General features: G+C 33.7%; 1 protein-coding gene across 7 annotated transcripts in view; it reads right to left on the bottom strand.

The window, feature by feature from the left end:
• DIAPH2 (diaphanous related formin 2) overlaps positions 1-13,920 on the bottom strand; it is a 943,365-nt gene that overhangs the window by 680,101 nt on the left and 249,344 nt on the right. For all 7 annotated transcript variants that reach the window (XM_073227598.1, XM_073227594.1, XM_073227595.1 and 4 more), the window contains 4 exons: positions 12,137-12,211; positions 11,982-12,051; positions 8,751-8,887; positions 6,901-7,009 (listed from right to left, as the gene is read on the bottom strand). In XM_073227598.1, coding sequence (XP_073083699.1) covers positions 6,901-7,009; positions 8,751-8,887; positions 11,982-12,051; positions 12,137-12,211 — 391 coding nt within the window. The remainder of the gene's footprint in view (positions 1-6,900; positions 7,010-8,750; positions 8,888-11,981; positions 12,052-12,136; positions 12,212-13,920) is intronic.

Genomic DNA, 13,920 nt, shown 5'->3' with positions numbered 1-13,920 from the left:
ATAGTATTTATTTATTGAATACTTGCAATAAACACAATAAATAAATATTTGTTACTGAAGATTGCAATGTTTCTTCCTGAAGAAACTGCATTCAGTTTTTGACCTAAGTGGTAGACAGGAAAAATATTTAAACATGAAATATCTTAACAAAATTACTGGGAAAATGCTAGAACCTTTTATTTACTTTAACTTAGCAAGCTCTGAAAACTATACAAACATCTCTCTTACCACAATTCAGAGAGCTATGGGGTACAATAATTACCAACTCTAGGGCATTCTCAGACAGATTATCCATATTGCCATTAGTTATGACAAATTGTGCTTTTAAAATTTTATTGGAACTGTCACACACTTGACCTTATTAAGTACTTTGTTGACATTAACAAGGTCTTTCTTTATCCTAGCCTAGCAGCAGTTAGAAAAAAAAAGATAGTTCAAGTCAAAAATAAGTAACAACCAAGAAAAATACAAATATACAGAGTAAGTTAATTAAGTCAAGAAATGAAGGAGGATTCTAGGCAGGATGAAGCCATGTACAAAGGTATGGAGGTAGAGGGATGAAACAGCAGAAAATATTCAGGAAACTGAGTACAGCATGACTGGACCAACAAGTGTATGTAGAAGAGTGGTGGAATATTGGGCTAGAGAGAAAGCAACAGGCAGAGGAGGAAGTATTTTGTGTGGCAGAAGACTACACTTAGGTCCGGTAGGCTATGGGAGTCCTTTGTAGGATTTTAAGCAGAGATATAACAAGATTTGCGTTTCAGAAGCAAACTTTTTGGAAGATTACTTAACGTGGACTAGAATGAAAGGCAGAAAATGTGTAAGGGTCCAGGGAAATGCTAAAACAGTGAGATGTGATAATGCCCTGAGACAAAGAAATGGTGGCACGGTTGGTGGAGGAGGGATACCCCACTAAGGAAGGGAAGTACAACACTAAGGAAGGAGAATTAGTAGAACCTGGTGACTGAGAGAATAGTGGACAGGGCCTGAGTAGATTAGAAGATGACTATTACATTTCTGTTTTATGCTACCTGGTGGATAATGCCAAGGTTAACCAGGACTGGGAATACAAGAGAGAGGCAGGTTAAGGTTAGAGAGGGACCTGGAGAGAAAGGAGAAGGATGGAGGAAAGGAAGAAAGATACAGTTAAGGACAATACTATATTTGAAATCCAGTCACGAGGCAGCTGAACATATGAGGTCTGTGAGTGAGGAAGAATTTGGAAAAGAAGAGTTCAGAGAGATTCATCACAAAGAAGTGCTAGTTGAGGTCTAAAGGATGGATAAGGCTGCCCACAGACAATGTACAGATACAGCAAAACAAAGGACCAAAGGACTAAGGATCAAGCTCTAGGAGTCAGTATTTTTAAGGGCCAAGCATAGAGATGGGAAATTTTTAAATGTAACATAGAGGTAAAAAAGAAAAATAAGGAGAACCTAATATCATAGAAGTTGAGAGAGGATAGAGCTTTGATAAGTGATCAATAGTGTCAAAATGGTGCTGGGGAAGCCAATATGATGACTTGAAAATCATATATTGCTTTTTATACTGTGGAGGTCACTACTGACCCTCCATTACTGAAAACAATAGACTTTACAATTATTCAGTTTTGAAGCAGATTTAAAATAAAAGGCATCCATTTAAAGTCAGACATTATTTTTTCTAAGTACTTGAAAAATGACTACATTGTACAAATATATCTATACAAGCTCCCCATTGTACTAATTCTACTGTGAAAATGGTAGTAATATAAAATGGTCAATACGTAGAACAAGTTTTCTAAGTAATAGTAGGCATTCACTCAACACTTAATATTTAACACACCTACTTACTTTTCCACAAATTTTCTCCTTATTCATAAGCTGTGCTGCCTTGCTTCATTATAAATGTACCTCTGGTGACAAATGATAAATGACTTATGCAAAGCTACTCCCTCATACGTGATGGTCTGAGTGCACTAATAGCTAATTTACAGATGTGCTTAGAGTATAATCTCAACACCTGAGCAGCACTATGGAAAGAAGCTACAAAGCATCAGTCCATATATCTGAAGTTTTGTCAATTTAAGCATCAACATCTGTTTTTGCGTGGATAACTTTCTGAAAGGAATTACATAATTTTCACTTTCTTATACAAAATATCACAGATTTGTTATTTCCCTGCACTCTGGAATATGATTAAAATGTGACTTAGTGAGCTATGATGTAACACAGAGATGCCCTCAACTGCTATTGAGGTGTGTAGGGCTACTTGCCCTGACTAAATAAAATCAAATGCTATAACTTTTGCATTTGAGTTCCAGTCATTTATTATGTTTACTTCTCCTCCTCCCTTGCTTTTAGTCTGTCAGTTGTCACTTTTTGATCATCTCAGTGCACCAGTTGGAATAAACCCTGTTCTAACCTTTGAACCTCTGCTTCTCATCTAATGTGGATGGAAAACACGTAATCAGGCTCATTAAGACACCATAGGAAAAAAGAGTAAATAAGCTTTGATTAAAGGCCCAAAGGCCTTTGTCATTGTGAGGCTTACTTGATGGATTTGGTGACATTTGCTGGCTGCTCAGATTATTTTACTTTATTTTTATTTCTTTTTTGGTTCTCAATTATACTTCAAAATGATAAATCTATCAAATAGGTGAAGTCAGGATAAGTGAATCTATTACACATCAGTGAAGTGTATATTTACCACAACATTTTTGTGTTCCATATTCAATTACAGCGCACATAAATTTTGTTATTATTTTCAGCATGTTAGAAAACATTTTTTAAATGCATTAGATCATGCTAAATACACTTCTGTATACAGCTCCTGAAATATGTTAAGACATGACATCTTCCAGACTAAGAGCAACCTGTGGAGACTGGGGCTCTTTTTATAAGTCATCATTGGCAGTCAACATACTATTTTCTCTTTCCACAAACAATTATTATTAATGCTCAGTATACCCTAGATTTTCCTAGTGGATTATACAAAAATCAGTTCCAATTATATGTTGGTATTGCCTCACTCTGTCTTCTTTTGTGAAGTGACTGGCAGATTATTCTGGTCTCTATATTTACCTCCTGGAAGCCCTTCTCCTGCCTCCTACCCTACCATAATATTGCTTCTCTAGCAGCAAAGATAATTCCTGGAAAATTCCTATATAGTATCCTTCAAGACCCAGTTAAAGTGTCACCTCATCACTGACACCTACCCAGACTTATGCAGTACATTCCCAAATTTGCCTTCCTTTGTATTCTCATAAACCTTACCAGGAAGACAGGGATTTGGGCAGTGCAAGGTTGGTATTTCAAGTAAAGTGTTCTACATGATAAAGTATTAGAGGGCATTTAAAAGTCTACAGACTATTTGGGAAACACTAGGTATAGTATCACTAGAACATACAGTCCATCTGGGAGAGTTACAGGCTCAGTGGCCAGAATGTTATATTTGGGCCACATTGAAAAAGGTCATATGTCATGATTAGGCTTTTCATCTTTCTCGAGGAAGGAATAGGTCATGAGCATAGGTTTCTAGGAATCCTACTAAGTTAAAATCAGATTTATTTTTTAAGGATAACTGACAACACTATAGCACATTTGTCTGGAGGGTAATGTATCAGTGTGGAGTACTAATTAGGAAATTGTTGGGTACTGGTGGGAGAAGGTTAAAGGCAGTGGGGGTAGAGAGAATGGATAGATTTAGTCATAAGACTTGATGATTGATTGGATGCAGAGGACAAAGAAGAATGAAGTCTTGAGGAAAATTAAAGATGGGGTAAAAGATGATCCCTCTATAATCTAAATTAGAAAGACAGGAAGAAGAGTAGACTTCTTTGGTGGGAATCAGATAAAGGGGAAGTGAGAATGAGCTTAGTTTTTATAAAAGGGGGTACCATGTAATGGTTAAGAGCGTATCTGAAGCCAGACTTCCTAGTGTCTAATCTGGGCTTTTTCTCCTATTTACTTTGTGACCCAGGGAAAGTTATCTAACCTCTATGAGCTGATTCAGTCAAATTATATATAAAATGGGGATACTACTACCATCTCTCTCGTAGAATTGCTGCGATGTTTAAAATGAGGTGACATATGTATTTAGAACATTGGCACATGGCTTATAAATTCTATTTTTAATTTCTTACTTTTATGGTGCCCATAAGACATCTAGGTACTTGGACATGTAGATTTGAATAGAGAGAGATATTAGTAGGGCCTATAAATGTGGGGAATCACTAGAACATAGTTGGGTGTTAAAGTTAGAGAAGCAATTGAGAACATTCGAGAGGAAAATAAAATACATATGTATGTACACAGAGAAGAAACATAGAAGTAAGAAGAGGAGAAACACATGAAGGTGGAGAAAGAACAGTTAGACATAGTTAGAGAACAAGGAGAGAATCATGCCTGGAAAACCAAAGGCAGTACAATTTTCAAGGAGGGAGGTAATCAATAGAGCCAAGAGGTCAGGATTGGAAAGAGGCCATTGGATTTTGAAATTAAAGGATCACTGTTGACCTTTTTAAGAAATGTGAAGAAGTTGAGTTGTGGAAGGAAACTTAGGAAACAGAAAACAAGTATAGATGATTCTTTTAGAGACATGGATTATAAAATGAAAAAGGAAGATGAAAAGCTAGTTTGAAGAAATGTAGGATCAAAAGGAGAGATTTGAGGATGCTACTAAGCTGAAGGGAAATCAATGAAGAGAGGGTATATGAACATATATGATCTATTGTCTATTTCTTGAACTACAAAAGATAATGAAAGTCCTATTATAGTTACAAAATTTCCTTTTAAAAGTGGGCTAGAAAACCTCTGTGAGAAATTAATAAGGAGTTTAAAAATTTTTTTAAGAATATAGTTGTTATTTAAAAATATAATTAGTCCTGCATGTTAACAGAATTACTTCTTGAGACTGTAATAACATTTTGAGAAGTCTCAGAATACTACAGAAATAGAAAACTAATTCTGTTAACATGCAGCACTAGTTATATTTTTTAAACAACAGATTTAAACTTCTGTTTTTCATTGGGTATTCTGAATATATTTTTGAACTTTTAGGTGATATTTTTTCATTCACATGAAATATTCCCAAACAGACCCACCTCACAATTCTTGTGAGAGTAATAGCCTCTGTGTGTAACAAATCACTAAGTTTTGTAGCTTATCAAAACAGGACATTTCAAATTGTGATTTGCATATGTTTGCTTCTGTAATCAATAGTCAACAATTTTCTTGAATATCCAGGAAGATGTCTAGGATTCCTCCATATGTTACTTGTTAACAATTTGCCACTTGGTAATTCCACTTTATCAGTCCAGCTTCCTGAAGGCTAGCAAATGTCATTTCCATATCATTGCTTGGGGTGAACTACTCTATGGTAGAGGTATCATTTTAAAGGTCAGACAATGCAATGAAAAGTTTGGTTATATCTAAAACAATTCCTCCTAAACATACTTTGCAAGACAAATACAAACTCTGACATATAACTGAACATCAATGACACTTAGTTAGGTAAACCCAATCACAGGAAAAAAATCAAAGATTCCAAGAAGTCATCTAAAAAGGACAGTTTTCAAATCTTTCAGTAGAGACATTAAAATCGTTGAAATTTTATAATAATCATATTGTAAAAAGGAAAACACTGGAAGGAACTACCTCAAATATTAAAATTGCTATACATTGGAGACTTAAAAGGCACAACATAAAAGCTTATCCAAAATGTTCATCATAGTTGTAGCAGAAGTAACAATTAACAGAGATCTTTTAATATTTGGAGAGGGATTATGGTTTTGTAACACTACAATATTCTCTTTGGACAAGCCAATTCATCTAAGTGCTATGTTTCAAACTCAGGAGAAAAAAATAAATAAACTTACCAGTACATCATAATATAATAAAAGAGAAGAAATTTTTTGTTTTACATCAGATAAGAAATTTTAACATTTAAAGACTTACTCCTAAACAATTTGAAAGAATTACATGTGAAACAATCTTCTCTTTGCTGAATGACACTATAGGAGTTTAAAGAATATTTCCAAAAGAGTTTCACATGGTGAATGAAATGACAAACACTGTATAAAGAAAGAGATGAGCATCAGAGACCAAAACCTGGGCATCAAATTCTGACTCTACCACTTACAAACTGTGCAACCTTAGACAAATTATTTAATCCCAATAAACCTAGTCATCTCATAAGCAAAATGGATATGACAGATACCTACATAGTTAAGTTTTGAGAATTAAACCAGATCATGTACCCAAATTTAAAGGTTTAGTCCAGGAACTCACACTGTAAATATGGTCCAATACCAATAATATGAGTTCTTGTGAATCAGAACAAAGTTACCTTGCATAAAAAGGGTCATTTCCTGAAACCATCTAAGAAGAGATCAAAGTTTTATCATTTTCTAAAGACAACATTTAGGCTGGCTTTACAAAGGGCTATCAGATTAGACCCTGACCTAAGACTTGAAATTCAATCTGCCGCTATTCTGGTGAGTCAGACTTCTGGCTGTTGTATAAATGTTTGGTTTTCTTAAATTTCTACAAGAGGTCCACAGAATTCATTAACACTTGTTAGGATGATGGCATGGGCTAAATGGCTTACCTTCTTGCCCTGATTATTGGTAAGGCTTTAATCTCCATGGTTTATTGCATTAATTACTATATTTCTACCCAAATATTAATGATAATTGTAATCATCATATTTATAACAATCCAAAGTACTTTTCCTAATTTTAGACCAATTGTTATTCTCACAGACAACACTTCTAGCTTTTATGAATGACCAGTAACAGGAAGAATTTCATTTCTACATTCCATTCTATTTAAATGCTAGCTAAAATGGAGTTGGTGTCATACAAAATGAGTACCCTAAATATAACCCTAGAAGCAGTTTAAGACAAAACTAACTCACCTGTAACTGCAAAGCTTCATGATTTTCTAATCCTTCCACAATTGGTGAAAATCGTTCCCTGTTATTTCTTTCTGCTGCTGTAGTTATAGCCCCTAAGAGTTTCTCTAGACTAAAGAGGAAAAAATGAAGAGAAATGAAAAATGCATCCTACTAACAAATATACATATGGGTTATCTCTTTCAGGCTTCCCTTCCTCTCTGGCTCTTTATGTTTACACACACCTTTACAATTTAAGAATTGTGTTCCTGTCCATATATTTCTATAAGTCAAATACTGATAGCTTTAAATAATTTTAGGTCATCAAAATGAAAATCCATTAAGCAACTTGAAGAAAATAACTTTTCTGAGTGGCATTTTAAAAAAGACACTTAATTGATAAACATTGGAATTTTTAATTTCAGGTTTTGATATTTCATGTGTTGACATTAATATAACTTAAACATAACATGCTACCTACAATTATTAACTTTTTTTTCAAGTGTAAACAAACAATAACTTTATAATAAAGTGCTGGAAAGAATACATATTTTTAAAAGAACTTAAAAAAGTCAACATTCTTTAAAAATGGGCCAAGAAAAAAACTGAAAGAGAAAGCTTAGGTAGTTAGAGAAACATAATTAACTAGCACAAGGACCTTATTCACCTGAACAAAAATACAGGAAACTATCACTGTACAGTGTCTGAATCAAGTTAACCTCTATGTAGTATACTACTCTTAACCAAACAAGACCTGAAATTATAATTAAATTATAACAAATATACCAGGATGGGTTGTATCTGAATTAAGCAGTGAAAAGCTAATTGACTAGAAAAATATTTCTTAGTTTTCTATAAACTCATTTTTCTATAAAACCTAAGGAAAGCTTACTTTTGCACATTACCTCATTCTCAGTTGGTTCTCACTGACTTAAGCTTAATGCTAGATGATACTTTTGTTTCACGTGTACCCTTTGGTTTCTAAGGACACTAGCCAGCAATAAGCAACATCTCATTTTATTCTGAGAGGTATGAGAAAGTCAATGTATTAGAACATGCTTAAATCTTTGCAAGGCCCTGTTCTGATTCAAACTGAAAATATTACTGTCACAAAAAGCTCTCAGAAGAAATATTTTAGTTCATGCCCTTAGCAGATATTTCATTCTTTATTACAATGTTTTCTTACTAACTGGATTTATTAATTACCTCAAATCTGGAATTTTGCTTTGATTCACTATTATTTCCTTAAAAAGGTATGATCTGATGTACACTCAGCAGCAACTTAATGAAATTGGCAAGTTTCAGCACTCTGAGTAATTACCAACAGCCCTTCTGTTTTTTTCTTTATAACAGGTTAGTTTATTTTACTCTACAAATCATTGTTTTTCACTTAGCACAGGCAGATAAAATAAAACACTACTATAAAATAATAGTACAAATAAAAGCATCTAGTCAATTCAGTTAGACATAAAATCTTGTGATGTGCATGTGTATGAGCCTGGGGTGTCTGTGTGTGTGTGCATGTGTGTGTATAGCTAATATTGTTCTGTGTATTTAGCTAAAATTTTCTGTGATTTTTTTCCCTACTTTCCTTATGATTGTTTTACCTTCAGCTAGACAAACTTCTATTCATTCACTTTGAACAAATTTGAACATTTCTCATTAAGATCCTCTGTTTAAACCCATCTTTCAAAGAATCAAGAAAGAAAATGCTAAAATGTAAATATGTGAGATAAAACTGTCAATAATTTTTTTTCTAAAATTTAATACTATTTTCATGCAAGGTATCTAAATAAACAGAACAAAAGTAGGACTTGTGAATTTCTCAAGTGTCATTTTCCATGCAGTTAATATAATAATATAGCAATACTTACATGTTCTCTTCTCCAACAATGCAAATAGCAGAAAGTATTTTTACTATTTCAGTCATCATGTTGGGTTGTTTGGGGTCAATTGCTCTTGCCAGTAGTAAAAGACTTCTTTCATCTCCTAGAATCCTTTGCAGTCCAAACTAAAAAATATAAAACAAAAAAGAACCATCATTCAAAATGTCATTGTAACATATCTTGAATTAACAAAATGATTTTCTAAAAACCCACACCTCCACTATGAGGTTCTACCTGATTTTAATTATATGGATGCTTTTCAAATGCAGTTATTATCTTTGTTTTTTATTTGAAATGACTGCATCTCAGAGTTTTTTCCCCTTAATCAGATATGATCTCCATTAGCCTCCCTAAAGATTTGGAAGAAATATGGGAACAGTCAGTATTTCCTCAGCAAAGAACATGTAAATCACATACTGATAGGATTTTCTAAAGTAATTCTACTTATGTCATTGAGTCTCCTTGGAGATGTCAGGAATTCATGGTTAAATTCTCCAATATGTTGTGTGGAAAATCAAGTTGAACAAAGAGGATATAACGTTGAAAAGCTCTTTTGTATACTATATGCCAGTAAGAAGCAATAAACCTCTGTATGGATTTTCCCATACCTTTTCTCTCTCACCCTCCCCCTTTTGGGCAGCTGTGCTGCATGACAGAAGCTATGAACCCAAAGAAATGGTGCCTCGGTTTTAGTAACTGTCACAGTCAGGTAAGCAGAGATGACACCGTTTTCACTTATTTTCTAGGCTTGAATATGCATGCGCATGTACATTGAAAGAATGAATAGGTAAAGAAATGTTAAAGAAAACTTGGCTTTTTGCTACATTAAGAAGGTAATATTTTCTTTGATCTTTCTCCCACAAAGTACTTCTCAGATTTCTTATAAAGTGTGTTTGCTTCTTTTTACCGTCTAATAGTGAAATCTGACATGTCATTGGAGCAAAATTGCCATTGCAAGCTAACCTTTAGTTAAGCACTAATATATGAATATTTTCAAGGTTCCTAATTTAACTTCCAAGGAATTCCAGAGGGTGAGAAGAGAGGAACAGAACAAAAGCCCTTAAATGTGACTTTACCATAGCTCATAATTAAGGGAACATAAGAGACAACACACACACACAAAAGGAGACAAAAAAGATTAAAAAAAAAAAAAAGCTAAGAAAACAAGAAAGATAAGAGATTCCGTAGTAGATAAGGAATAGTAAGGAAAATAAATGAAAAATGTATGGATAAAATTAAGATAGATGATTGCCATGCAATTACCAAACTTAAAATAACAGCTTAAAAAATTAATGAGACTGAGAGTGATGTCACTTAAATTTTCAAATTTCCATTTATTGTTTAAAAGTAGTTTCTAATATGTAGGGACTGAAAATAAAAATGAAGGTATAAGAAATGATGGAAAGCCATGCATCTAAACATCAGAGCAATATTACAGCAATAGAAGTTAAGCACCAATGGATTGCTTTTTATGATACTATTACTACATGCATTGTATAAGGGAAAAGAGTTTTTGAAGTATGTAAACTCCTTGGGGCAAAAAAACTTGATGTTTAAGTCATTTAGATGAAAGTTTCATGCTTGATTATGACAATTTATTCCAACATGAAATGGATATATTACTATATTTTTATTTTGAATGTGTAACTTATGCCTATTATTTGACACCACTGTAACTTAAGAGATCAACCATTTATTCATGTTCTGAGCACGTATGTTCAAGACATTAACATACCCTAACTAAAGTTTAATCTTAAGTCAAGCCATCGTGTTCTTCAAAACTGCCAACTTCTTAAGTAATAATAATTATGTATTGACCTATCAACTTACATCTTATGGGAAAAGGTTCTACAGGAAATCTCACTAATATGACTTTCTCTAGTAACTATCCTGATTACAGTTACCTAGTATCCTGGGAAGCTGTGAGAGGAGACAACATGAGTCAATGAGAATTTAGAGTAAAGGGTCCTATAGCTAATTTTACAGATGAAGGTACTGACAGCTAGAGAGGCCCAGTGACTTTCCAAGGATCACTCAACTTAGTGACAAAGCATGAACTATATCTCCTGATTTCTAGTACCGTATTGTCTATTATTTGTCTCCCTCAATTGCAGAAAGAGATCTATCTTGAGCTGTGGAGATGCAATGTTCTTTAAGTGCTTTCTCGTTAGCCATCAGGTTCTGCATAACTGCCACCAAAGACTTAGGAAACAGATGTTGAGCAATTCTATACTAGTACTGATGGAAATCTTTCTGGAATAAACTTCCAGGAGCAACACAATTAGTTTATATTCTATACAGGAGTCTCATGTCAGCTAGCAAGCATCCATTCCACATGACAAAAAATTATTTGCTGATACATGTGTGTATGAAATACATATATTTATATATAATCCTATATGCTTACGGAAGATGGTTACAGATTGCTTAAACAGACAATCTTATTGCATTGGTTATTAATAGCTATATATTTTATATATTTATATTACATTAATAGCTTTATATTTGGCAAGTTTTGGTTATTGCTATAATTATTTATTTCTCTTATATATTTTGAGATTACTAAAACACCATGTATGGGGAATTATATTATTAGTGAATCAGTCAGTGACATTCTACCTACAGGAATGTAGAGTAAATCATTTCGAAAACAGTAACAATTTATAGAAAAAATGACTATAACTTCATAACCTGAGCAAAGACTATTTTTAGAAGAAAACTTTTATCTAGAATTCAGTCTTTTATAATGCAACTGGTATCATACATATACAAAAATCCTCACTATTTTCTAGAAATGTCTTTTATGTATGTTACCTCCTGATAGTAATTGAACATAAAAGAAAATCTTAACCTTATAATGCGCTTAGCAAGCAAGTCAAAGCATAGCTTTGAATTTTCCTTTTCAGCGGAATAAAAACACTTTATAAGGAAATAATATTCAATATATCACACTTAAATTTTTCTACCATAAAAGAAAAAAGGTACTGTCTAATTTGGGAACAAGACTTGCATGTCTGCATGATTACAAAAACCAAGCAGGAAGTATTTTGTGAAGCGAATATATTTTAAGTAACATTTAAAAGAAACGTATGATGATTTGCATCACAAAGACCCTTTGTAAACTGAATAAGAACACACTATTTTTTTCTGTTTCATACTTTCAGACTGTTGGACAAGTTGTCACCTTTTGTGACAGAGGCAGAAATAAATACTACTTACTTTATTATTCATAAATGCTTTGAGGCACTGAATAAGTTTATGCTGATTCTTCTTGTCAATATTTTCTTGCCTGAATAAAAGAAAATAAAAATACATTATGTTGTTGTGCTTAAAAATTTTCCCCTTTTGTAATTTTTTTTCGTGTTTATTCTTACTGTTTCTTGTCCAGAAGCTTTTCCAGCACATCCAATAAGAGTCCAAGACCTTCATGGCCAAAGTTGTTAACCCAGCTATGAAATAAACAACAACAAAAAATGTATAAGTAAGTTTATTTATTTAAAATATTAAATATCCAAAATTAAATTTTTACTTTCAAATCTGATAGTCTTGTATTTATTTCACTTTTCATTCTTTTCTCCATCCTCATTGCTTCATGCGGTGACTCTTTGAGGATGACTCAAAGATCTTTACCTCAGTCCTAACCTTCTCTTCCCATCTGGAGTTGCCCATTTCACAGCACTACCTTCTTGTTGCACCCAGAATCAAATACTTAAGCCTGAACTCACAAGCCATCTGTACCTTCCCCACTGCCTCTTTTCCCTAAAATCAAAATCCTCTACCACTCTCCCATGCTGTTTATAACACCACTATTCTTCAAGTCCTTCAGACTTTAAATATTGGCTTAATTTTTGATCCCCCATTTCTTTCGTCTTGCATTTATTCTGCTCATTAACCCAACAAATATTTACTGAATGCCCACTAAGTACAAGGCATGCTCTAGGTCACAAAGATTTAACAGGCAACAAATCTAAGCCCTTACCCTCATGTAGCTTACCATCTAGAAAGAGGGAGACAGATGATAAACAAGTAAATAACTATATAATACAATGTCAGTACTTTGATGCTATGAAGAAAAATCAACCTCAGTAGATGAATCAAGGAGTACCAGGATGTTATTATTTAATGTGTGATCAGGGAAAGATTGTTTGATAAGGTGGTATTTGAGTAGAGACTTGCAGGAAGTAAGGACTTTCCCAGTAGAGAGAATAAGGGCAAACAGGGTACTAAGGTGGCAGTTAGGGTGCTTGAAATATTCCAGGGAATGTGAGGAGACCTGTGTGGCTACAGCTAAATAAACAGGCTTATTAGAAGAACAGTAAAAGATTAAGTCCCATGTGTGGTACAAGATTGGAAGACTGATCACAAACACATAGTACTTAACTTTCTGTCATCTAGTCATGAATATTATACTTTTAGAATATCTTCTACTCATGCCCCCTCCCTCCTTTCCATTCCCTCTGATAGCATTTTAGTTTAATCCTAGTTACCTTTCTTTTAATGTGCCAGGAGCCTCCCAACTATAGTCTCTGCAGCTTCATTCTTTTATTCATTTTACAAAATATTGGATTAGATTGTACTTAACCATAGTCTTCTGTCCAAAAATTTCCTCTGGACTACCTAACACATTTCTAGCCCCTCAGACCAACATTCTAATCTAGCCTCAACATACTCCTCCAGCCTCAGGCCTTAAACCACATGTTCCAATACAAATCAGACAAATTCTCTTTCTTCCCAGAAAGTCACACCAGCTCCATCTCTCCAAACCCTTCAAGGCTCAAACTGACCATCCATTCCTCCATTAATGTTTCTTCCCCATAAGTCCTCCAGGAAAATATGAGCCTTTCTCCTTTGAACTCCCATATACCTTTATCTCTTACTGCTTGCCATTATGATGCTTGCTACATGTGTCATACCCACATTTCTAGATTATAAATTCTCCAGACATTTATATTATCTCATTCATCTTTCTGTCTCCTGTAATGCTTAGCAGAGTGGCTTACATATAGTCAAGACCAAATAAATATTTGCTAATTCAAATTTTATTAAATTTACTGGGTTATATGGTTAAGAGAATCAGCAGTCTCATATTGCCCAAAGACGTCACAACTGTAAGTTAATATAAAACAGACTCTTGTGAAGCAATAATTAAAACCTATAT

Source organism: Manis javanica, chromosome X (assembly GCF_040802235.1).
Source record: "Manis javanica isolate MJ-LG chromosome X, MJ_LKY, whole genome shotgun sequence".
NCBI lineage: Eukaryota > Metazoa > Chordata > Mammalia > Pholidota > Manidae > Manis > Manis javanica.
Note: the sequence above shows the minus strand (reverse complement) of the source record. Positions and strands in the feature narration are given on the sequence as shown.